This window comes from Heterocephalus glaber, unplaced genomic scaffold (assembly GCF_053883595.1).
Source record: "Heterocephalus glaber isolate CG9 unplaced genomic scaffold, H.glaber_assembly_v1.0 deba00001465, whole genome shotgun sequence".
In the NCBI taxonomy this organism is placed as follows: Eukaryota; Metazoa; Chordata; class Mammalia; order Rodentia; family Bathyergidae; genus Heterocephalus; species Heterocephalus glaber.
The window spans coordinates 28,459,080-28,485,778 of NW_028258312.1; the positions used below are offsets into that span (position 1 = coordinate 28,459,080).

A 26,699-nucleotide genomic window follows, 5' to 3' on the forward strand; every position below is an offset into this window, starting at 1 on the left:
TCCCTTTGTTCTCTCTTGAGAGGAAGATTTGGCGATCATAGTGCTGCGAGAGACACTAGGATAACGCAGGGCTTTGGGAATACCTTTGTTATGCTAGATCAGAAGGCTTCTGGGTATAGCATGGCTTTCCAGAGCAGCAAGATAGGGCAGGACAGGATCTTCATGTGGAAAGCCGGCCATGTGAGTGAGGGGGAAAGACATGCTAACAGATCATTGCCAATAATGCCATTTAGGTTTGTAAGATGATGAAAAACAAACAACCGAGCCTGGGATTCAGAGCTGACAGGGAGCACAGAGTGAATGACAGGAGGTGAGAGATGGGGGCGCTGTCAGCTTTCCCAGCTCCTCCTGGTGCTACTCTTGGAAGGGAAGGCTTGTAAATATCAGGGAGGGATATTTGGCTGAATTAATTTTTTTCCTTTTTGCTTTGAAAATGCACTCTTTATCTCTAAAATGTTTCAAATCAGCATGGAAATGAGTGTAATTGGTTGAATGCATTGTATTTCATGTGGCTTTGCATCACATCTCACAATGGCACACCAAAGGTAGGTCCCTGAGAACACGTACTTTAGACCTCCTGAGTGGGATTAGGAAGTGGTCATCATTTACGTTTATTATACTGTGTATGTAAGGAGCATTAGCTATTAGTTCTGATTTGCTTCGCATTGTATTCATCAAAGGTGAACTATTTAGAAACTAAACATCTCTGTCAATGAGAATTTTAATGAATTAGGGTGAAATGAGACTGTTAATTGCCAGTTGTTGCTGCAGGGCGGTGTCTAGATCTTGTAAGTAAAACCAATTCATCTCTCTATTGGGGCTAATTTGTTTGATTTAATTCTAAGTATACATCAAATATTTTCCCAAACTATTCATATTTATTTTCTGAATTGGAGAATGGTCTAGTTCAGTTGATCTGCTTTCATTTTGAATTTTCAGTTCTCTTTGAAATTGGTTTAATTTGATTTTTCACAAACTATTGATTTAAGCAGCATATGCATTGATACAGGCTTGTACACGAATAGTCAAGGAATAGCATGACTCAGACATCTTTATTTAAAATGCCCCAAACCTCCTGACACCTAGTAATGTTATCATCAATTCTCTTCCTCTGTCCTGTCTTCCTCAGACATAAATGAATGTGAAGCTGAGCCTTGCAAAAATGGTGGAATATGCACAGACCTGGTCGCCAATTATTCCTGTGAGTGCCCAGGAGAATTTATGGGAAGAAACTGTCAATATAGTAAGTATTTACATGTCTATATAATTTTAATTATATATCTCTCATTTATAATGAAATCTGGGCCGAAATCAATATCATTTTCATTCTGAGTGCATGCCTAATTGATCGAAATGGCACAGTCTTATCTTTGCTGTCCCTAATGTTGTACGTGTACAATTTTTAAGGGGGACATGGCTGAGCACAAAACACTTGTGAGCATAGAATCTGTGACCTGAAAAGAATGTCATCAGGTCCTCAGATATCCAAACCTACCTCCTCCATGAATCCCACTTCAGCTTTTGAATATGTGTCTGACTTACCTTTTACCACCAGCGTGGTCACTTAGGATGGGAGAGGCACTGGAAGTGGATGCCTCTATTCCAAGTAAAAGTGGAAGTAGAGAAGGATTCAGTGTGCCTGGCCCACCCATCAGCAAGGATTTCACAGTTTGTCTTCTTGGAAAGCTAAGACAGTAGAGTTTTGAGATGATGAATTAAATGGTAGGATCCCTATTTGCTTGGAGTATTTACAAAGAGGCTGAAAGTATTACCCCTCTAAAGATAAACAAACTGGGAAAAAGTAATAAGTGGAGTTCACAGGAGGGAGCCTACATTAGGCTGAAACACATGAGAATGAGAACACTAATGGTATCACTTTATAATTGTTGGGCAAGTATGAAAAGATCATATGCTACCAGTTTACATGTATTAGACTATTGGATCATCAAAGCAGTATTCTGTGTAGATTCAGAATAAGATACAGATGAGAATTCAGGTGTAGAAACTGAAACACACCTGTGAGGTGCTTTGCCACAGCTTTTTCAATTAATTAGTGATAGAAGTAGAACTACTAGTGATACAGGTCATTGGCTTGCCAGCTCAGTATGTTTTCTTCTAAACTGAGATTGTACTTCAGATCCAGATGATTGAGATAAACCTGTATACTACATTCTCTCTCTGTCTCTGTCTCTCTCTCTCTCTCTCTGTCTGTCTCTCTCTCTCCCCCTCTGTCTCCCATATATGTCCTCTTTTGAAACAGTAACACATTTCTCAGTTTGCTTTTTTCCCACTTTTACTACTCCTTTCACCCTGTTCTTTATAAAATAAAATAGAGAATAATATAAAATTATTTCTCTGAGTTTTATATATAAAATGATGATCTGTAAAACTGCTTAGTGATCCTCTTAATCCTAATAAATTTCACTAAAATAAATAAATTCTGAGTATCAAACATAAGCCTTGGATTGGGAAAAAAAAACCTTTCTCAGTCCTAAAATAATTGGAGGAAGATACCGAACATGTTGATGAAGAACACCGCAGGGCACAGATGGATGAACAACGCCAATTGAGGAAGTGAGCGACTGCACAACCACAGGCTGATGCAACCTTCCTGACTCTTGCCAGGCTGAAGTCGGGGTTTGGGGGTCCTTTTCCTTCTCAGGCACAGAGCTGCATCCTTTACTTCTTTGTTTCATGGGACTTGAAGGTGGGTCCTCAGTGAACCCTGGAACCTGTGGTGAGAAACCGCCAAGATGCCTCTGAATGAACAGTTTGTTAAGATGAAGAACAGACTGATGTCCGTGAACTATTTTACATATGTACAATTTGAGGCCAAAACAGAAGACCTTTCAGGAAGCCGGGACCTTTGGTAGAGCTGGAAGCACCTCCTGGCTTCTTGCACATTAGGCACAGTAAGGCCATCTCTGCCTCACAGGAGCCTTCGAGGGACACAATTGGAAGGGGAGACCTTCGCGTTTTCCTCACCTCAGAACTATCAGGGAGATGCGTCCTGAGAGACCAGCCTGGGAACAAGTGTCACTGAGATGCTCTAGCTCATGCTACTCACTGAGTGACCTCCAGAATTGGCATCTGAGCATGTAGACACAGGACACGGAAAGAAGGCACAGGACATGGGAAAATTAAGGTAGAGATCAGAGTTGATCTTTGAGGGTGAGGGCCTTATGAGACAGACGCTGTCATCATGGAAAAGGAATAGACATGCTGCCCCTCTGAGCTGCCAGAGAACTGAGGAGGCAGCTGGCTGCTGACTTGTGGACCACGAAGGAGGAGTGCATGGTCACTGGATGCAGAAGCTCCTTCCATCACAGATCTGTGCTGAAGTCCCTACACCTCAAAATGTCCTTGAGATGCAAGAAGCCAGCTGGGTTCTGGGAGGATATATTGAGATCTGCTGTCAACATCTTTGGCATCAGTTTGTGCCTGGGGACTTCCACTCAGTTTTGATGTTGTGTCTCATGAAACCTATTTTTCTTTGACTGGGTTTGATACTCTCGCCTCACTCATATTTAAGCTCAGACTTCTCTCTGAATGTGAGGTGCCAGGCAGTGCCTCCTGGGACCTGCCATTTGCTCTGACATTGTGTGCTTGCTCTGCTCATCTTTTCTTTGAGACAAGAAGACCCAGGGAGTCACTTAGGGTTCACCCCGCTACACATTCTGATTGAGGAATTCGTTTATTTCATTGATTTGGGAGAGGGTCTAACTAATCAAAGACCTTATCTGCTCTGTTTGTTGCCTCAGTTGCTGGATATAATTCTGGTGTTTTTCTGTGGCTTCCTAAAGGCTTTAGAAAACTCAGAGTAGGAAAGAACATTCTGCCACACTGAAGGTTCAGTTCCACACTTTGAGGCAATAGAGATACTGCTCACTCCAGGGCCACAAGGAATCACTGTCAGGTTCCAGGTGGTACCCAGTCCAAGCCGCCCAAAGTTAGCCTCTTGGGAGCTGACAGGACATTTTTATAGCCAATATTCTGGCTTCTGTCCTGAGTAAAGCGGATGAACTTTCTTCCTACTGTGTCATGTCACAGAGGGCTGTCTCCATAAGGGTTACCTCCGTATGGTCACCTGACCCCTGTAGAAAAGGTAGAGAAACCATTTGTTTGAGCAAAGCTTCAGTCAGGAGAGAGAGGGAAAGAGATGGAGATGAACTACAGGATTTGTCAGAGGACGCCTTTACTAAAACGTTACAGTCCAGGTGTTCAATCCCAAACGGTCTTCAGTCTCCTCTTGGAAAACTATAATCTTAGTTGCTTTGCTACCTCCACATCTTTTCCTTCCTTTTGATGCCTCATGTTGTACATATTTAGTGGAATTTTATATTTCTGACTTAATTTAAAATGAAATCATTTTTAATATGTACAAAAAAAATGTTGCAAAGGAATAAAAATTAACATAAAAATAAAATATCTATACAAATGATAAAATATAAAAGATAAAAATAAACTCTAGAATATTTATAATAAAAATGGAAGGTAAATATCAATACCATTAATTTGTTATTGCTTTTAATTCAATAAAATTAAACACAGTAACAGAAAAGAATGGTAAGAATATAAAAAGAAACTTCCCATACAGGAATAATATTTGTTACTGAATTGTGTCATCATCTCTGTGTGTTCTGTGTATTTTGAATACTCACAAAGGGGTGTACATTATTACCTGTGTCATCTCAAGAATAACGATACTTCAATGAATTCTTACTGAGAGAGCCCTGGGTAAATGAAAACATCTGGCTTCATGGGCACCTCCCTTTGCCCCTTTGTCCTGTGTCTACTCTGTTTCATTTTGGGAGGCAAGAGTGGAAGATGAGTGTCAGAAATGTATGTGTAACAGACATTCACGCACAGCTCACACACTCACATTCATACACACCCAGGAAGGAATTCATTCTTAATCGTGCAAAGAAAATTGCAAAGCAAAGGAGGTGACAAATAAAGTTTTTTTAAACATAAAGTCTTCCACCTTTCAGGCTTTCTTTTCTGAACCTTCTCTCTGCTTCTGTAGGTGCTATCTCTAGTCTAATTGAAACCCAGCTTCCAGAGGGAACCATTTTTAAAAAGCCTGGATACACGACCCTGCAGCCCAGCCACCCATTTTCCTAATGGCAGGCACTGTGTGTCCTGAGAATCAGACCCATCTGTACCTCAGCTTACTCCTTCATCTTCCTCCAGCCCCATCTCAGTAATGTTCTTGCTTGTGTAGAACAGCGGTGGGCAGGCACAAAGCTAACCTTTGGATTCGAGACCCACCCTTCTGAGGATGTCTGGGTGGGACATGGAAGCATGGCCTTGAGACCCGTGCCTGGTCCTGGCTCCTTCTTCTCCAGCCCTGCTCCCCTGCTTTGGTTTCCAGGTGCCATAGAACTAAGCATGTTTCCTCCCCACACCCTTCTGCCAGGAGGTTTCTGCCTTGGAGCCAGCTGACCATGGACTGAATCCTCAAACCATGAGCCAAATTAACCCTCAGCTCCTTTCAATTGTGAATTTTGGGTATTGTTGTCCAGGAAAGGAAAAGCTGGCTGAAACAGATGTAGTCTCACTGACCTCCTAGCATTTCCTGCAAATACAAGTCACGTTCTTGCCCCAGACATTAACTTTCCATTACTCTGTCCTCAGTAGAGACACACTCCTGTACTCCTTCTGGTCATTGCATAGATGCCCTCTCCTCTGTGAGCCCTTCCTTGGCCATTTACCTCTTGACGTCAACACGCTGCAACATGCTTTTCTGCTTTTCTTTTCCTCCTTCACCCTGATCACTAACACATGTTTTCACATTTACACATTATTTATTGACTGTTTGCTCAGTACTTACACTTCATGACAGGGATTTTCCCGTTGTAATCACAGTTGCCAGGAGAGTGCTGGCACACAGCATGTGCCCAGTAAATAGCCAGCTGAAGGAATGAACCCAGCATTCTGAGTTCCTCAAGTGTAAAAATGATATCTGATTTTTCTCGGTGTCTTCAACTACCATCAAGTTATTTTTGATCAAGTTTTCCATTTTGAAGCAGTATTCTAAAGCTGCTTTTGTCAATGTAGTAAAATGTATTCAAGCATATTAGTTGGTGTTCAATAAATGTGGATAGAAAATTGAATTGCTTTCCTTTGATTCAATAGATCTCTTAGAATTATAAGCTGCAGTGAGCTTAGGAAAATGGATTTAAAATAAGACAGGTGCTTTCCTTTTTAGGCTCTTGTGCATATGGAAATCTTGATTGTTCATATTACATCACTTATGTATTTATCAATAGGCACATATGCCTACTGTGATCAAAACAGCTACTACCACTAATGAGCCATGAAATATATTAAAGCAGTAATTTGGGAGATAATGTTTTCACTGTGTAGACGGACAGATTTTATCATCTTTCGGTGCCAAAAGGATTTGTCCATCTCAGATCTTAGCCTTTCTCTGCTTTTCCTTAATTTTTACTGGGCTTTCAATTTTAAGTTGTATTCTAAGGCAGCCTTTGCCTTTACAATTAAAAGAAATATTTTTAATATTAGTGGTATTGGACATTTGAAATAAATACTTTTATTCATTTACAGTTAAATAATTAAAAGCAAGATTTTTATGTTATTATGTTTAATAAATATTATAAGAATAAGTCTATGGATTCTATTATAATCTGTGCCTTTAATATAACTATTAAGGTCTTATACTTTATGGAGAAAAAATTTATATCTAATCTTATCTATTATGATGTGGTACACAATTATTTGGTAATAATTAGTATATATACGTTAATGATCAAATGAAATTTTTCAGTAATAGTTTCATTATTTCAGATGTCTGGAATAACCTTGTTAATACTTGACATAAAATTTGCCTGTGAAAGTTCCAGTAATTATTTACTAATATTTATAACTCAGTTAAGGAATAATACTTCTGATTTAAATGACTGCTGATTGATAAGAGAAAATCCTGTAGGTGTTCCAGTGGTGTTTATCACAGCATCACAACAGTTCTTCTGATTAAAGTCCTTTTATGTGTTTATATGTTTTATTCTCAAATATGCATGCAGCTGTTTTCATAAACACCGTGAAAGATAAATGCTGATGAGCTGGAATGAGGAATCTCTTCTCATAAGAGCAGATATGCCTGGCCATGTATGTTTCACAGATTGTGATGTTTAAATCAGAATAAGCACAAAGGAAGTCACTAGCACATTAGCCAACTAATTTAAAAATAACTAGAATTGTTTTCATTTATTGGGCTTTGTGGCCCACAGTAGCCATATACATTTCCCTCCTGGCTGTTTAATGTGACATGATTAAATTTCAGGAATGGCACTCAAATGTATTTTCATCACTGACACTATTTCTGGCAATTAAACTAGTTCGCAAGGGAGCCCTTATAAGGCAGCATCCCAAACCATTATGCCAACAGGAGTTAAGACTTAGATGATTTCAAAAGGCTTTATGAAAATTAAAAACTGAGGTCTTCAATTGAAAATAATGTGGTGTTTCAACATGTCAAAATTATCCAGTTTTCTTAAAATTAATAAGATAATTTAGGTAATTGTAGACATCTTTAAGAATTTCATCTATAGAGTTATAAGAACAAAAATGATACATGTAAACATTTTGAAAATTGTAAGTTAGTATTATTTAAGTAATATAATACTGAACCTTCATAACAAATAAACAAATATTTATACATAGAAAACATATACATTAGATCCAGTGAGTGCTTCATATATATATATATATTCATTTTTTATATCATTGTGTGCTACCAGTTATCTTTGTGTAGGTACAGGCATATTCAATGAAAAGTGCTAAAAATTTTTAAATAAATAAATGACATGATATACTCAACACTTACTGCTTCTTTCAAAATTAATTTATACATACAGATATCCTTTTTTGCTCAAATGTCTGTTACCAACTAATTGTGATATGATATTGATTTTAACGTCAGACTTTACTGTGAACCAAATTTTGGCTCAATAAGTTAAATACTAATTTATTTAATCCTCTCAGCATTCTTTGAAATGGGTACTATTTGTTACTGCTTCTATTATACAGAGAAAATTGAGCTGCTGAGTGATTAAATAATTTGCTTATGTTCACATGGCTAATAAACTACAGAGTTTGGCTCCAGTCACAGTTCTGCAGCTGCAAAGCCTGCAGTCCCAAGTTTGCTACAATCCTGCCCATTGCAAGTGAGAGGGATGCTGCTTATTGTGCTATAAACTTTAAAGGACTTACACTCCATGAGTGACCTTGGCCATTGGCCTCAGCCTCAGAGGTAACAGCGCAGGCTTTGCATTGAAATAGAGCTAGGCTGTAAACTGTGACTTTCTTCTTGTGACTTCATGTTCTGAATAAATGAGGACATGTAGTCCAGATTTCTGAGCCTCAGATTCTGTTCGGTAAATGGAATTGGTAATGTCTTTTGATTTCTATTGATAGACAGATTAAAATTAATAACATAAGCAAAATACTTGGGTCAATACATGTTAAAAATAAATAATTACATGAAGAAATAGCTGCAACAACTTTTGAGTTATTTGAAAAGCCAATACCCACGCATCCCTGCTTTTTCTTTTGTTACAATTTAGTGTAGTTTTAAATTTAACTGTGTGTTCAAACAACTTACTCATCTTCAGTAACTGAGTTCATAATGAAGAACAGTTTATGTAAAAGTAAGCAATAATGCCATGCACTGTACTGTACCTACGCACAGGCACTGTACATACATTTACGAAATCCTGCTCCATTAACATGGTAGAGAAATACTCTTAACCCAACCAACCATTGCAGGAAATAAGAGTTTCTTTGAAATAACTTATGAAGTGAGCACACTTCTGAACTACAAACACCTAATTTTATTTCTTTTTATGTTCGTATGTTTGCAGTTATTGTTAAAGCATCCCTGCTATTACACCAAATATTTTAGTGAATAGCATACAAAAATAAAAAGCAGAATGAATAACTCCATTATCTCCTTACCTTATGAATATGATCAAATAGTATAGTTTTATATTAAAATAGAACTAATTTTCATCTCTTCTATCCAAGTAGGATGTAGACTCCCAAGTAAAATATAAAATAAATTTACCAAGCACAGAGGGACAGTTATTTCATGATCTCACTCGTGTGTTGGATGTAGAGTGTGATCATAAGAGCAGAGAGCAGAAGAGTGGCGGTCACCTCAGGTTGGGGAGAGTCAGGAGGAGAAGGGGTAGGGAGAGTTTGACTGGGAGTGAGGGTGACACACTTAGACAAAGGCCAGAAGATCTGGTGTGTTATGGCCTAGTAGGGGGATTTATATGCAATAACGATGCACTGTATATTGCAAAAAGCTTTCAAAAGGAATTTTGAAATTTTTCACCCTGAAAAAATGATAAACGAGGGTTAAATATGTTTAGACATTATACAATGCATACATGTTGAGAAACATCACATGGTACTAACATGTACAATTTTATGTATCTATGTATCACTAAAATTAATTTTAAAAGGAAGAGGTATTTATAAGGAAGTCCCAATGTGAACAAATGCAAGATAAGAGAATATATTCAATTATGTGGTTGAATAAACTAGCCACACATATTCTTGAGATTTTCTTAGACTATGTACAGGGTTTTTAGTACATAACTAAATGAATTAATTCCATTGCCAAATTACATTGCACTTTACTATCTAAAGCTGGAGCAAAACAGTAATTAGGATAGATTTAGTTTACATTTTCATGAATTACATAGATTCATGGGATAAAAGATAAGAAAGGCATCATAACTAATTATAAAACCTAATCTGTGTCATGAAGACAATTTAGAGAGATATCCTGAGGGAGCCTCCTCTGTTTGGGAGTTTCAAAGCAGAGACCTGGGAACTGACACCAGAAGATTATGTCTCAACCAATGAAAGAGGGCGGTGGAGAGGAGAATTTTACAGAGATGGACAATATCTTCAAAGATAAACAAGCCCCTTTGTCCTTCAGAATGTTAATCTTGAATGGAGGAGTTAAGATTTTGCTTAATCATTGTGTGGTAGCATTTTTTTGAGAGGAGTCACTTGCTACTTAGGCCTTAACATCATCAGGTCAAGAAATTTCCCTTGGAGGTCATGATCTGTCCAAAGCTAACAATATTTCTACATTCAAAATTTATCTTATCAACTATACTTGTATTCTATGCAACAACAAAGATGTTTTAAAATCTCCAAATAGACTTCAACTTTTAAAATGTTAACAAACAAGAAATGTAACAAGAAATCAAGGAGAAACAAAGCAAAAGAATCATGTACTATTAATCCTACTTTTATTCCAGATAATAACTATTTGTTATTCAGAATTTTAGATTCTTTAGTGGCAATTTTTGTCTTTAAAAGCATTGTTTAATTTAATTTAGGATTACTGTGCCTTGCTTAAAATACTTAATATAGGAATTTAGCCAGATCACCAGTACAACAGGAGAAGGGCTCTTTGCTCAAGTTGGCAACATTTGTGAACATAAGAAAAAACAAAGAAATTGACTGTGGATTGAGACAAGTTTGATACTCAGCATTAGCAATATAATGTTGAATTTAAGATAATAATATTTAAGTCTAGTAACTATACAGGCATAACCATAGGTATATATAGATCATTATTTTAAGTTAATTTATCATATTATTATTATTATTATTTTTTTTTTTTTTTGGTACCGAGGATCGAACTTAGGTCCTTGTGCTTGCCCAGCAGGCAGTGAAACCACTGAGCTAAATCCCCGGCCCTATCATATTATTTTAAAACATGTGACAGTAGTTAAACAAAAAACAGAATACCTGTTCTAGTATATCAGTAGCTAGAAATGATTCCAGCCTTAATGCAGGGTGAGCTCTTTGCAACAATAAACACATAAAAAATTGACTCAGTGATGAGACTGAATAGGGTTTTCTGTGTCTTTTTTGACATGTAAGTTCCGTCTTCAATCAAAGGCCCCTGGATATATATATTTTTTCAAATATGATGCAGCAAGTTTTTCCAGACATGTTATACTTTAAAAGTTTACTTACTATACCTTAACATCATAATGTAACAAAAGAAAGAGAAACATCTAGAAAATACACATGGATTTTCTAGGACTTGTTATATAATCCAATAAATTGAATCAGATGGACATTACCTTATAATTTTGCATTTGATTGCAAATAATGAAATATGCAATAAGACCTTCATGATTTTCAAACTGCTCTTGTTCATTCATTCCCATTACTTGTTAAACTATGTAGTTCAGGGATTATAATTTATCTTGCATTTATATTTGGAGAAAAAATTATCCTGTTTCCAAATTCAAAGAAACGAAGAAGAAGCACTCAGAAATTAAGTGAGTTTGGGAACATGGAAAAGATTAGTAATCATAAAATTTAAAATTGTAGTGAATAACTAAATATATTAGTTTTTCTCAGACAAAAAATATTAAACCTTTAAATCATTCCCCCAAACCTCACCCACGCAGTAAAAAAGAGGAGAAACCAAATAAAGAATGTACAGTAGAAGAAAGGAAAGCTTTTTGGGTGAGAAAGTGTCTGGAAAAGAAGCCATCCTAAGACTGGGAAGATATAACATGGTTACACATCATTCGTGGGGTAAACATGGACATGTTAACATGGCATTCTTGGATGCTTAGGTGAAAATGATGTGATTTGAGTCTGAAATAGCTATTTCATAATGAGGAAATTGCCATCCAAACGAGGGCAATTTCTGCTTTTATCACGCCCGTGAATAGAAGAGATAAATGCCTTTCTCAGATAGGATGAAGAATACAGATAGTTCCTGATCTTTCACCAAATGTGCACCATTTCCCAAATGACGGCATGATTTCCTGAGCTCTTTGGGGTTTAAAATGGTTGCAGTACAATTTTACTGGCGACCTGCAGCTACGTTTGGCGGTGAAAGCAACAACTAGTACAGCCCACAGTCACCGTTTTCAACTCAATTAGCGCCCTTGAAATTGATGGTTCCCTGCACAAGAAAAAACAACACCCATGACTTCAGTTACATCATCACAGCAACCATGTTCAGTTGCAGAATGGGGCACCGCAGACTTTGTTCCTGCTAAGCATGTTGGGTTACAGGCACAATTGGGATATCCTGATAGGATAGTGCAGGTAGCTATTAAAATGCAGATCTGGGTTCAAGGAAGCATTGGGGATAAGAATTCAGATTTTGGAATCAGATGAGAAAGGTGAAGAGAGAAGATTGGTTGGCTTTCCCAAGAGGGAAAAGAAAGAGTTTAAAGAGTGTAAGATTACTAAGAACAGAGATACAGGCAGATGAAGTAGTTATTGATTTTCAGAGGTACAGAAAATACAATAAGAAGGTAATCTGAGAAGTAGGAGAATAAAACAAAATGAAAGCAAGGAAAATTATGTTTCCAGAATAGGAGTTGGTCAAAGAAATGGAGCCTAGCAAAAAATTTCTGAAGTTGGAGACTCAAACCACTAATGGCCCTTATGTAATTGTAGTGGTTGGTAGAGAAGAATGCCAGGTTGCAAGTGTTGAGATGGAACCCATGCTGAGCAGGAAATAATAACCAAGGACCGCATATCCCAGGTTAAGGTGCATGCTCCTTGGAGCATATCTGAAACCCCAAAGAGCCACTAAGGTGACCAAGGTCCTAAAAATAAATTTCATAATAGTTACCTTAATAGCTTTATCTGGTCAATAATACACATTCTTTTTAAAGCTCTGAAGGGAATGTACTCATAAAATATCCAACTTAAAAATAAATTGAACTTGAGAATATGGTTCTATAAAAAGAGTCGACCCAGAGTAAAGTCACTAAATCCAATACTAAAATTCAAGGTAAACAGGAGCAGGGACAGAAAATAAACGGTTCTGACAAGAAAAATGGATAGAACTATAGTTATATAAGGAAGCCTATAAATACTCAGCACTATTATCTAACTACAAAACACCAAGAAATGGAAACTGCAGCTGTTAGCACAGAAAAATCAGAGATATTTGTGGTGGTTTGTTCAAAATAAAATTCACTTTTTATTTTCTCTGGTACACTTCGGCAGACATACAGTTTTTTAAACATCCATAGTTACTATATGGTATATAAATGTGGTTTCATATTATCAATGTAAATTAATGTCATTTTTTTTCCACTACAGTGAGTTTTTAGTTCTACCTTTATTAACAGTCTTCATCTTTACAATGCTTCCCTACAGGGATTAATATAAAGGCAGTTTTGCTACCACTTTTTAAATGTTTAATGCAAGTTTTTAACCTAAATACAAGAATGAACCCGAAATGATGGTCAGGTAAAGGTGTCTGTGTTCTTTGTTGAGATAATAAAACTCCCATCTTTATTTTTATCAGTGACTACCTGAAATTCAGAGTTTCCACCAATTCCAAATGTAGGCAGTAGTCACTCATAGCATGAACAGTATCTACCACTTTGTCACTAATACCAGCCACAAACATTTCCATTTCATATGCCTGTTGTGAATATATAAAAATGTCATTTATATTTTTCACCAATATGAATCTATAGTAGACTTGCCACTATCTCTTATTTCATATATTGATAGATCAGTTAATATATTCACAGGCATTTAAAAAATTTTTGGATTTACCTACATTTTGTTTTATGCCTTTGAATGATCTCTCAGCTTCATCAGAATAAAAAAAAGTCCATATAGAAGAATTCAGAAGCCTGAGTTAATAGTTTATCTGTTTCAAAAGCTATTTTTCTGTGCATAATAGGAAAGGAAGCTTTATAGATAAAAGCTAATAATATGTAATTTGCACTGAATTTCCATTCCTGGTCTTTCCACTGAGTTTTATTCTTTGGTTTCATTTGTGAAAATCTGTAAGTAAAATAGAAGAAGATGATATTGTTAAGTTACAGTTTTGTTATTGTTTTTAGAGGTTTCACTAGCAGGATTGAGCTTTTGTTGTACACATTCCTACTTCTAACCAGCAGTGCAGATTAAGAAGTTTGTATCCTGTGGACAGTGATGTGTTCTAAACTGTCTGCCTTATGGTCATCAACCCTGTATTTAAAAGACAATGGAAGATCTAACTAAAAACAGCCACTATCTATTCCTTTACAAAGATTCCCTTCCCAACCCCTTGCCCAGGGACTGCTCTCTGAATTTGAGCATATTCTATATGCTTCACACGAACATCTTTTCATTTTTGTACCAGTTATTATCTATGAAAAGTTTCATAGTGATTTATTTGATTTTCCAAATATAATAGCCAGCTTTTCATCCCCAGGATCAAATACCTACATACATAATTTAAAGGAGGAGAGGGGTTAATTTGGTTCATACTCAGAGGTCTCAACCCAGGCTTAGCTGGCTCCATGGGAAAAATGACATTATAGAAGGACAAGGTAGAGTGATGCTGGTTCATTCATAGTGACAGAAAAAGAGCAGAACAGTGCCAGAGAGAAGGGAAAAGGGAAAAGATATATTACCCATAACTCACCATAACTCTCCATAACCCACTCAGGCAAACATAGAAAGGGGCTTTACTAGTCCCACAGAGGATTAGTAAGACTCAAGCCAATCAAATTGGCAATCCTGCATAATTGTCATATTCCACTCCTTGTCAACTTGACACCCAAAAACATATCTTTAAATTTAATCTCCAAGTAAATACAAAGTTATAATTCCAGCTAACATATATAACTGTCCTATATACAACTGAAAATGCACTAATCCCTTCCTCAAACTAGCCTTGTTCAAAAGTCCAAGTCCAAAGTCTTCTTTGAGACTCAAGGCAAATTCTTAGTTGTAACCCCCTGAAAATTCAAAAAGCAAATTATATATTCCCAATATATAATGGCACAGGGTAAAGATTCCTATTCCAAAGGGGAAGAATAGAAGTGTAGAAGAGAACAATACCAAAGAAAGACTGATAACCAGAGGGCAAACATTAAGTCCTATAGCTTCAAGACTAGAATCCCGGGCACACGGTGGTCAGATGTATGACCCAGAGGGCTTGGGCATCTCTGCCCTTATGGACCTTACTGGTTGCAGCCCTCATGGAATGTCTTGTGCTGGCTTTTTTCACTGCCTGTGGCTTTCCTCAGCAGATGTTCTACATTTTAGGCATCCCTAACTTCGTAAGGCATCCACTGTAGCTTTTGCTTCACTCATAGCTTCATGCTTCACCCTCTCAAAGGCTCCTGGAAGGAACTATGACTCTTCCACATCAAAGTGCCTGACCTTTCAGCCCTCCTCTGAAATCTGAACGAAAGCATCCCCAATCCCATTATTCTTGGGTTGACCATACTTGAAAGAAGAGCACTACATACATGACCCCAACACCTGCCTACAACTCAAGAAAATGCTGGCACCCTTGGATCATGACTACAGCAGACTTTGGGTGCTTGAATGCCTGAGCACAATGAAATGAATCCCAGTGAACCAAGTCCCTGTATATCCTTTCTTGAGAAGGGTCAGGGACTTGCTCCTCTAATGCACACTAACTCTTTTGCACCCTTCAACTTGTGATAGCTGATGTTTTGGTGATTCCTGAGATGCCCTCAAGCCATCTTTTTCATTGTTCTCAGGCAACATAATTGGTTTATTTTTAAAGGCACCACTTTCTTCGGCAACCAACCTCCTTTGGTCCCGTCTTTACATATGATTCTTTGTTGGTCAAAATTCAACTTTTTCAAATCTTTCATACTGCTCTGATTTCTGGTAAAATTGTCATTATAAAAGAAGTCAGCAGTATCTGTGCCCTTTGCTGATCATTGGACTTCCTAGGAATTTTGTCTGTCATATCAGTTAGTATATGACCAATCTTACACTCAGCTTTCTGCAAAATCTCAGGACATGTGGAAAATGTAGGCAAATGTTTTGCCAGAGTGTCACAAATTCCCATTATAGATCTTCATTTCCAACAGAAAGTTCATGAGCTTGACCAGTACTGTTCAAATCCCTAGTAGCATTCTGTTTTGAGCTTCAACCAGAATTGGTCATCAAGCCATACTTAGCACAACAACATTCTTGGGCTTCTCTAGCCCACTTCTTCAAACCTTTCCAGATTTCTACAGCAAACCAATTCCAAAGGCTTCTTAACTGGATGGTCAGATATAATTACAGGAATAATGTCATTTCTCTACTACCAATTTTTTATATTGGTTTAGTCAGATTGTCATTTTTGTGACTGAATACCCAACATAATGCAACTTAAAAGACAAGTTTAATTTGACTCACAGTTTCAGAGGTATCTTAGTCAATTTCCTCATCACTGGGAAAAAGTACAGGACACCTGAAACTTTGAGGAGGAGAAGTGTACTTTGGCTCATGGTTATAATCCATGGTTGGCTGGCTCCCAGCACAAGCAGCATGGCAGAAGGGCATGAGGAGGAAAGCTGCTCGTATCTCGGTAGCCTGGAAGCAGAGAGGGAAGGGGGAATCTATACAGTGAATGTCCCCTTCCAGGTCATGCACCTAGAGACCTGCCTTTAACCAGGAACCACCTTCAAAGAGCAAGTCAGCTGTAGCATGCCTGTAATCCAATTGCCTTCCCAAACCCCTGCCTATGTGAGTGCATGAAGCTTTAAGGCGACATCTAAATATGAACCATAACAAGAGCTGTCAGTTCATGGTTGCCTGACTCCCAAGCAGAAACATCATGGCAGAGTGACATAGTAGAGCAAAGCTGTTCACTGCTTAGTGTCTGGGAAGCAGAGCAGGGGAGCAGCTTCAGAGAGAAAGGGGCCAGGGCAAGATACAGCACCCAAGGTCGCCCCACCAAGGCATACCCTGAACTGTGCTTTACTTATTCACTGAGAGACTCTCAAACCAATCAAGGTTAATTAACCAAAGAGCACCCATGGTACAGAATCACTGAATAATGTGGAAGTTAATAAAGAGCAATAAGTACTGGGATAAGGAGAAGGAATGTTCATCTATGACATAGTGATATTTTTGCTTAGCATGCACATACATTTCAAAGGATCAAGGCACCATCTTTAACATGTAGTCAATTCTATTTTAATGTAGTTTATTTCTTATATCAGAGCTCACTTTTACCTAGAGTTCTTTTAAGTAGTGTATCCTTTGTAGATTTATAGGATTCTATCATTTACTTGGCAACTTTCTTAAAGGAAATCGAGTTTGCATAGATATGTACATAGGAATAAAAGAGAGGAAGTGACTGGTCATATAACAACTCATATATTTGCAGTGTAACTGTAGCAGTGTTTTGCTAGATGCTAAGTCAGATATCAAAATCTGTAACACATGGTCTTTGATACTGAAACATTTGAAGTTTTGCCCTTACATATTTTTGTATGACTTTTCTGGTTGAAGGAAAACATTGCCACTCAATGTAACTTCAATGAGAGGATGGATATTTTCAAGATAACATATGAACCCTAACTGTGATGAGGCCTTGGGTACCACTTGGATTTCTGTCTTGCAGCCTCATTCTTTCTCTATCCCTGTTTTAAAAAGCATGAATCCTCGAATCTCTCTCTCATAGAAATTTTGCTTCTCTGCTTTTATTCCATTTCCTTCTATGCATGAATAGTGATTTAATTTAATGATATTCCCCAATTGTAAACTATTTTCATTTGAAGTGGCTTCTTATAATGAGTATCAACTAGTATACTAGACAGTACATGCGAAGGCTACTTATAACCCACAAAAAGCGATCAGTTTTAAAGTATACCCGAGAAGTAAATCGATTCATCTAGTGTTTCTCAACTTCTTTTCCTAGCATAGGAAAATGCTAGTCTTTCTTACACATTTAAACTTTTGAGAAGTCAGGTGAATTTTACCAAAAGAGCCTTTGTGAGTGCATTCACTATGTAAAACACTACAAAATTCTCCACAAAGATATTACCTGTGTTCTTCTGAGGTTTGGCCTAATCATGGAAAGTTAAACTATTATTTTTTTGTTGAACATGAGTAGTGGTACTATTAGGCTAAAAATATGATAAGCCATTAGAATGGGTTAGAAAGCTATTTTTCTGAGGTGTAGTTGGTGCCATATAACTTCTAGTGAGTAGCCACCTCACATCCCTTGAAATTCCATTGATGGGACACTTTTTTTTGATGGCATACTTTTTATAGGGTACCCCTCTAGTATTCCTTAAACACATTTTTTTCTGATTAAAAAGTTACACACGCACACATAAGGAAAACACGTATTTACTTGAAAATCACTTGGAAAACACATTAATGTTTTAACTCTGCATTTGAAATGCAGACCGCTGAAGTCCCCAGCTTGTAACAGAACATCAAAGGCTGTCGAGGTAATGGACGTGGATATGAATGAGGAACCGGTGCATCAGACTCAGGGAAGGCACTCGGGGAACAGTCTCCTTTACTCTGCATGTGATGCTGTGCTTTGGGACCACAGGCACCCGTTGCTTAACTCATACCACCTGCACTGTCCTGAAGCCACCTTGTGATAGGCACTGTGTGGCAGGAAACCTGGACTGTCGAATCGACTGTCAAATCAATTGGCTTGAGAGCCACAAATTTCTGGGCAGAAAGCATTTACTTATTGCTCCTTCATTCTTCCCAGAGGGCCTTCCTTGTCTCTGGCATGCCAGGTCGCTGTTCGGGTCTCAAGTTTCTCAGGAGTAAGCATGGGTTCTTTGGTGTATTTATTGTCCTCCCTAAAATACCTGCAGGATAAGTTGGCTACTTGAAAATTTGGGGCAGTCAAGTAGGTTACCAAAATTTCTTTGAGTTTAATAAGAACCCTCTGGAGAGAGAGAGGTGTCTTCATCCATTTTACCTGATGAAAAATAGAAAGCAGACTGGCACTTATTTAAACATGTGAACAGATAACTAGGTACATTTAATTCACATTTAAATTGAATTTTTAAAAAGAAACAAATAGAAAATGTATAGCATTATGCATGCCTGGATAGCAACATAAAGTACAAGGGGAGCCACTATTTGACATTCTATTCACACCTCCTCTCTTCTACTCCCAAGAATATAATAGTGCATACAGGTTTTGATATTTCAGAAGCAGGCTCACCAAGCAAATTGGTGACAAGGCTGTTGATATTACTGACTGAAATGAAGTTTTTAAAAACTATACTACCTTAACATGCCGTAGAGGTATGCAATACAAGTTAAAACCTGAAAAAAATCAGATTTTTTTCATTAATTCATGTTATCAATCAGCCATGCAAGAAATGGGTACTAAAACTAATCTAAAATGATGGCAAGATGTTTGGGTAAATATTAATTAAATCATTTTAATCATGTTTACTTTAAAATTTGTTAGCATGGATATTGTGTTTTGGATGCACATAAAAGTGAATATCATTGGAAAGGGGTTATCCTGGGGAAAATTCACATTTCCCTGCACATACATGTTTAACCAGTACTTTGTTATTCACTGTCAGGATTGTTGTGTGTTAGGCTACTGGAAACAAAAAATAAGAACTGGAAAATCAATCCTAGGTGAAGACACAAATTTCTTGATAAAATCATGGATGAAAATGTGGAAATTATGCACAAACTTTTATCTCTTTATCTTAAGTGAGCTTAATGCTACTATACTTGCAGAGGTGCTAATTTCATGTTTGAAAAATGTTAACATCAAAAGCATTTTTCCTGAGGCATTTTATTAAAGGGAAGAAGAATGCATGGCACCCTAATGGACTTTCTTATAAGAGGAGAAATGAAATGAAAAGAGTTACATCATAGAGAGAAGATAAATATCAAAAGAGGAAAATCAAGCTAAGTCCATAATGGTTTTTTCTATGGATCTTCAGTTGTAATATCATTTCTCACTTATGCCAAGGATGTAGACAGTAATGAAACCAAATTTGGAGGAATTCACCCGGATGGTCTGTTGCTCAGAGCATAATGGCTAGAATAGTTCCTCTTCTATAATAAACTCGCAGTAGTCCCCCTCCATGGTCTGTGTTGCTCATTCTGTATACTGAGAACTCAGTGACAATCTTCCTATTCAAATTATAGACCTTTTAGTAACATGGTTGTTTAGGTCTATCATTATTTTTCTAGACACTCATTTTTTATTTTTAATTTACTGCTTAATATATTTAGTCCTTTATCACTTCCAGAAAGTACAATAAAACTTTAAAGAGATCATATTCGTGTCATTTTTTTCTTGACCAAGAGTAACATGTACAGACAGTTACCTCTGGTTTCGTCTATCGAAACTATATTTGTTTCTAATACAACTGATATAATTTTAGTAGAAAAAGTTCTGTCTTTTGGTTGGAATGGCATTTGAATATATTCAAGAAAAAAGTAATGGAACAGTGAAGCATTTCTAATTTTTTTTTATCAATAAAAATAGACTGTTGAGGCATGGATAAGTATGTAGAGACATAAAAACAGTTTTTACAAGATAATTGTCATTCGATCATGTGTGTGCAATCTGAGTGAACCAGAGAACTGAGCGAACCAGAGAACTGAGCCCTAGATATCACATTAAGAACTACTAGGAAACCACTTGAATGAGGTCGTGTTTTGTCACGTTCCTTTCCCTTTCTTCTCCCACCCTTAGTCAGCTCAGCACTCATCACAGATAGGCTTGAGTAGGAGACAAAATGCAAAAGAAGGGAGCGTGATCACGCAGCGATTTAGAGGCGTGATGAGATTCTGTTGGCCTCTGCCCAAATGTCAGCTGCTCTCCCAGAGAACACAAGTAAGCCAGGATGTTTGCTGCACTGTGTGACATTTGTGATCATGTGCTTTTGACACCCCTGTGCAAACATAATTTCCTGAGTTTAGCATGAATTTTTGCTTTCTTTTTCCTGAAACTGTCTCTTCATTTTGTGTGACTCTTCATGAGAAACCAGTGCTTGAGAGTCATGTGGACATGAAAAAGTATTTCATGATTTGTTCCCCGAGGCATCCTCTCCATGCCCTTAGAAATCTGTAAACAGGGATATCAGCATCCTGCTCATGTTGACTGAGAATACAAGCCATGAGGAAACACAAGGGCTTATGCTGCAGATACGGGATCCGAGGGATGCAATTTGGGAGGAAATGGCTTGTTACTTCACTCTCAGTTACAGACTTGAGGAAATGAGATTTTTTTGATTACTCCAACAAAATTCCCAGCAGCTAACACTTCATCTCCACTTATCCTAAAGATAAAATTACTCACCTATTAAAGTCAGGAGGAAAAAAACTTGATCATGGCATTGTAAGCTGGTTTAACACAGTGTTAATGGAAGATCCTTCCATGGAAGACCCCCATTTTGTGTCACAATGAGTACAAAAAGTACTGCCAGACACAGACCTATTTTAAACGGAGGCAATTTAATTAGTTATTTTTTTCCAGTGAGTCTGGCAGTATCCTGTAGGGAATCATTTCATTTTTATTCATTACAAGAAGTCATAGTTTATATTTCCCCCAGGCAAAGAGTTTTATATGACAATTGGATGGAATGCTTTGGTGACAGAAAGACTGGATGATGTGTGTGGTAGTAAGCAGATGCCAAGTGACATGATCCTTTGAATCATTTTCAGTAACTATGCATGTTTAATAATTGTGCCTGTGTGTATACTTATAAGTTTTATTAAAAATATTTTGCAAAGAAAATAGGGTTAGATGTTATGCTCCTTTTTATTAATTTTTGAGAAGTAAGTGTGGGAAAAACCTGCCTGAACCAGTGGCATGTGTTTAAACTGTGGATTTCCAGGTACTTACAGTGGAAGTCCACGATGCTCATGAATTTCTATCTCCTAGTTTTGCCTTGTAATAGTAAAACAACCTAAGAGCTACACTTCCCTGAGTGCATATTACATCCCCTGTCGTTTATACTTCATGCTTCTCATGTGTCTTATGTAATTTCTCACTACATATTATTCCTTACCTACCATTGTAATTGTACAGTGGATGCTAGGACTCTGGAATATCCATGACGACCTCCAGACCTTACTCTGTGGTCTATGGGCTGCATCTCAAACTTTTCAAAATACAGATCTCTCATTTCCACTCTAAGGTTTTGTGATTTAATTGACATGAGATGTATCTTGACATTGGGATTTGTAAAAGCTTCCTGGTTATCCTAATGTGAACAGAGCTTGGAAACTGGACTAATCTGGATCTGTGAAAGGTTAAGCAAACTCCCCCAAGACACATAGCCGGTAAAAAGTGGTGTAGGAATTCAAATCCAAACCTCTCTAGCTTCCTAATCCAAAATCTTCACTTTGAACACATTCTTGTTCAAGGTTCTGTTCGAAATAGAGATTTTTGGAATTGCATTTGTCTTCGTGGCCTTAAACAAAATTGCAATGAAAGGCAATTTTCATGAATTCCTGTAATAAAAAATTTGCCAAGACTCAATAATGTAGTTTACAAGTGAAAAAGTACTATTACATTAACTTAATTGTTAAGTTAGATATTTCCTAAAATATTACCTGCATTTTTAAATTTTATGATCCAGTGAAGTCATGAACTTTTGAATCTCTAAGTAGAAAGTCAATGTTTCTCTCTTCTTTTTATCTTTGCAGTTTGGGTTAATGGAGCTGATAACTTTTCAAACTCCGGAGCACTAATCATGTATTGTCATAACCCCCTGTCTGAGCAATTTATAGTTCTCACAGTTAATCTTTTTCTGTGTACTCAAAGAGAATTTCACTAATTTAAAAAAATATTCAACTGAAATTTTTTCTTACTAATATAAAGTAAAATGTGCATCCTATCTTTGGTTTTCCTCTCTGTATTTTTATTGAATTTATCTTTTCTTTGTACTGAAGACAGTGACTATATCCTGCTGTGTCCTTATATCTGTTCAGTTAGAAAATAATGTGTGTAGTATTTTTAAGCATCTGACTTAAAAAAGATTTGTGAGAAAACAAGTCACTATTCTCTTCATTTGCACTTGAGATTATCGAAATGAAATTAATTCTGCTGTCTCCATTTTTCATTAAAAACATGACTGATTGGCCCCATCTCATTCCTGGTTAATCCTTTAAAAGAAACATATTAGAGCAGTGAGTTTGACAACCTTTTGTAAAATCCAAGCTGTTTAAGAACCTAGTTTTTTCTGTCATTTCAATTTTTTTTTAACACAATCTCACTACGTAGTTCAAGCTGGTCTTAAATTTACTATGTGGCCCAAGCGAGCCTCGAACTCACAGTAGTTCTCCCACCTCAGCCTCCTGAGTGCTGGAGCTACAGGTTTGCATCAACATGCCCAATTCGTGTGTAATTCCAAAGTGAGGAAAACAGGAACTTCTCGTTTCTTTAAAGTCTCTTAAGTCGCATAGAATTCTAATTTTCATGAGTGTTGTTCAAAATTTACAACTTCATATTAGATAGATATAAAAGTAATTGGAGTTTAAAAGTATATACATTTCACATATTAAACACATAAGATGTACATTTACTTAATCATTAGGTTGAGCTACACAGCAATACTGAATTCTGTTGCAACTTGCCAGGAAATAGACATTTATTCAAATGTAGAAATTTTATTGAATATAGATTATATTTCATATTCATTTTAGTCGGTGAACATTTAAGCATAACTTTAATTGCTCACAATTTGTCTAAAAAGAATGCATTTGTTGGTACAAAGTCTAGAGGTTTTTTGTGCATATTGTCCCACCAAAATAAGTATTTAACCTAGACACCAGGGGGTACAAGGGTCTGTTTTATTATTACATATAACAAATTTGAAAAGTAGCAGCAGTCACATTTTCCATTTCCCGGGGCTGTTCCATATTCATTATATTATAGAACAGATCTCATCAGAATCTCTGCTGAATGAGAGATAATGTATGAAAGCTGGTTTAGTTTCTACAGATTCATAATAAAATTGTCACTCTGCTAAATTCCCCTTGAATGTTCTTTCTATAAAACTGGTAAAGCATCCTTTGTTTCAGTAGTTTGCCATTTGTTATGTTGAAACTTGTATGTTAAATCACTTCTTTCTGGGCTACCACAGTCACTGTAAATGTAATATGAAGAGCTTTGTGGCCTTTTCTCTGTAGAAATGTTCAAGTTGTAAATGCATGTTTCCAAGAGTTCAGCTTCTGCCTCAGATACATACTGGAAAAACAGGCAATCTGAAGAGAAAAAATTATACAGCACAGTTGAGATTGTAGTTTTGAAGGGAACAGTACAGTTAAAATCATTTGCAAGTATTTTCAGTTCCATGGCTAAGCCCCAATTCTGCTCTAATTATATGGTATCATCTGTTCATTTTCTAATCGAACATGGGCTCAAATGTTTTAGAGGAAGACCTAGTGCCGATATCTCTGGAGTGCAGGACCTGCAGACCCAGGATCTATATCGTATTTGCAGGAGCCATTTTTCTCTCTCTTTGGCGCCATTTTTCTCCTTTGGCATTTATCCTGCACTTGCCCAAGTGTTCTCGTGTGAGCAGATGCGCCTTTGGCCACACCTAGCTACCTGCGGTGGTCTCCTGCTCACCTCCTGATTCCTTTCCACCCTGGAGACTGAGACTTCATTCTTGACCTGAGACAACATCTAGTGTGGAGAAAATCATAGCAAAGTTGTCCAGAAAGAAAAATGGCTAGATAGAATTAAGAATTGGATTTGAGACAATGATTTATCACACAAACACTTACAAAAATCAGTGCCTGATATGCAAATAATATTTACTTTATAACAAAATATCAGAGGCAGTGCCTTATAGCACTTCCTTAATATACATTAGCAGGAGAATTCTGAAAGATCTAAATAATATATCAATTCTTAAAAGCACTGGAAGGTACCATCTGCGCAGCACTGTGAAAATTCCCATTCTGTACAGCTCATGCTTCTTCAGCAGCTCCTTACCTCAGTGTTGTGGCCTTTTTAACTCTTTCTAGGCAGCTGTATGTGTCATCGCAAAGCAAGAATAGGGATACATCTCCAGTTTTTGAATTTCAGTCTTTCCCCTCTGCTGCTATCTTGGTCGGTAGAAGACAGATTGAGCAGTTTATGTGGACTCCCAGGCACAAGTCACCAAAACATTACCTGGCTCCAGAAGTGCACTTAGAGCTTGAAAAAGCCTGAGGTCTTCTGTTTGGAAGGCTGCGTCTTAAGCTGCCTCAGCTGCCCTTGTCTGCTCTCCTGTGGAAACACTGCTCATCATGACAGGGCGACAAACTTATTAAATCCTATTGACTTTTACAAACTCCATCAATAAGGATTTTGGTCTTTCAGTACTAGAGTCCGTTCCCTGTACAACTTAAATAACCCCGTATTCTGCATCGGTGTGCTCATAATTCAGCTTTGGGAAATATTGATGGATAATTTCCTATTATAATTTAGCTTATTCATAAGTTCAATATCTTCCTAAATTCAAACCAATTAATTTGAACTGATAATATATCATAATTGGCTTGAGATAACACAGTGTGAAGAGAAGCAAAACCACATTTTACAGAAAAGTAGCTGGATGGCTGACAGTTGAATTTGTAACATTAGGAAAGTCGGTTTCACTCTGAACATATTACTCTATAAGAGCTGGTTCGTGTGTGTGTGTGTGTGTGTGTTTGTGTGTGTGTGTTTTCAAGTATTCTAACATTTAAAAATTTTTTTAAAATTTTAACACCTATTCTGTATAGTGAATCCTTGGAGTGATAATCTCTACATTCAGAAAATGAATTCAGTTTCAGATAAGGAAGAGAGGTAATTCTAAAAAGCTGTGATTTGTTTTAATTTACCTTACCCCACAATACTGAAAACTGCCAACTTCTAAGGCACGGTGCTAAGTGGCTTTGGAAACATAAATAATGCAAAGGTATTATTTCTACTTTCATGAAGATTATTGCCCAGCAGGAACAATATATGCACAAATAGTGGTTCCTGTTATTTAATCTGGATTCCTTCTGAACTGCTAGTGTAAAACATAATAGAAGACAATGCCCAATAGGAGAAGGGGTGTGCTTTTGTGGTCACGTATCACACAGTTACAGCCTTCGAAACTGTGAAGGAAATTAGCCTTTGTCTGCACTACGCCGCCCATGTGGCAGAGAAGCAGCTTTTCTCTAAGGTGCACAAGCTTTTTATGTGTCCAGAGAAGCCTAACTGAGTTTTGAGTGCGATTCTGACAAGTTTTCAGTTACTGGTTTCCCTAAGCGAGGTTGTTGTGGCTGCGGGTGAAATTTGTATCCTGGGACAAAGAAGCAGTCTTGGGGTGTGGAGGGAAACAAACGGCCCCAAATGGATTTTCACCGTAGGTCCTTTGGGGAGCTCATTCCCAGGCCGTGACCCAGGAGGTGACGTGCTACACCTTCTATTCTGGTGCTCCGCCATCTCCTACCCTGTCTCCCACAGCCCAACTGGAGCTTCCAGGCCCTTTTCCACCCTTTCTTCCAATTCTGGTTTCACCCACCCCTTGCCCTCTTGCTTCTGACACTACTTCCTAACACCAGAAAAATGACAACCTTGAGAGAATGTAGATCAAGTGCATGGTGATTCAGTGACAAAACTCACATGGGAAAAAAAAAAATTCAGGCTCCTATAAGCCTCAGAGTATAGAGTAAGAAATAATGGCTGCGATTCCTCTCTCACCAGTTTAAAAATCTGCTATCAGGACAACGAACATAAAACAAACCATAGGAGTAAAGGAAAGGTCGTGGTCGTAGTGCAGCAGCAGAGAAAGCTGGGTTGGAATCAGCATTAATTTCTGCAGATCTGGTGGTCAGCAGCAAGCCCTCCCAGCGCAGCAGTGAGCAGTTTTTGCGTGGAAGGAGCACAGCTGAGGACTCACTCCTGCAAGACCCTGAGCTGCACACAGAAA

The 26,699-nt window shown here is 37.4% G+C and overlaps 1 protein-coding gene across 3 annotated transcripts in view; it reads left to right on the forward strand.

Annotated features, from left to right (window-relative positions):
- The window catches only part of Edil3 (EGF like and discoidin domains 3), a 404,159-nt gene that overhangs the window by 233,517 nt on the left and 143,943 nt on the right, over positions 1-26,699 (forward strand). For all 3 annotated transcript variants that reach the window (XM_004841650.4, XM_004841651.4, XM_087180996.1), the window contains one exon: positions 1,130-1,243. In XM_004841650.4, the coding sequence (XP_004841707.1) occupies positions 1,130-1,243 (114 nt within the window). The remainder of the gene's footprint in view (positions 1-1,129; positions 1,244-26,699) is intronic.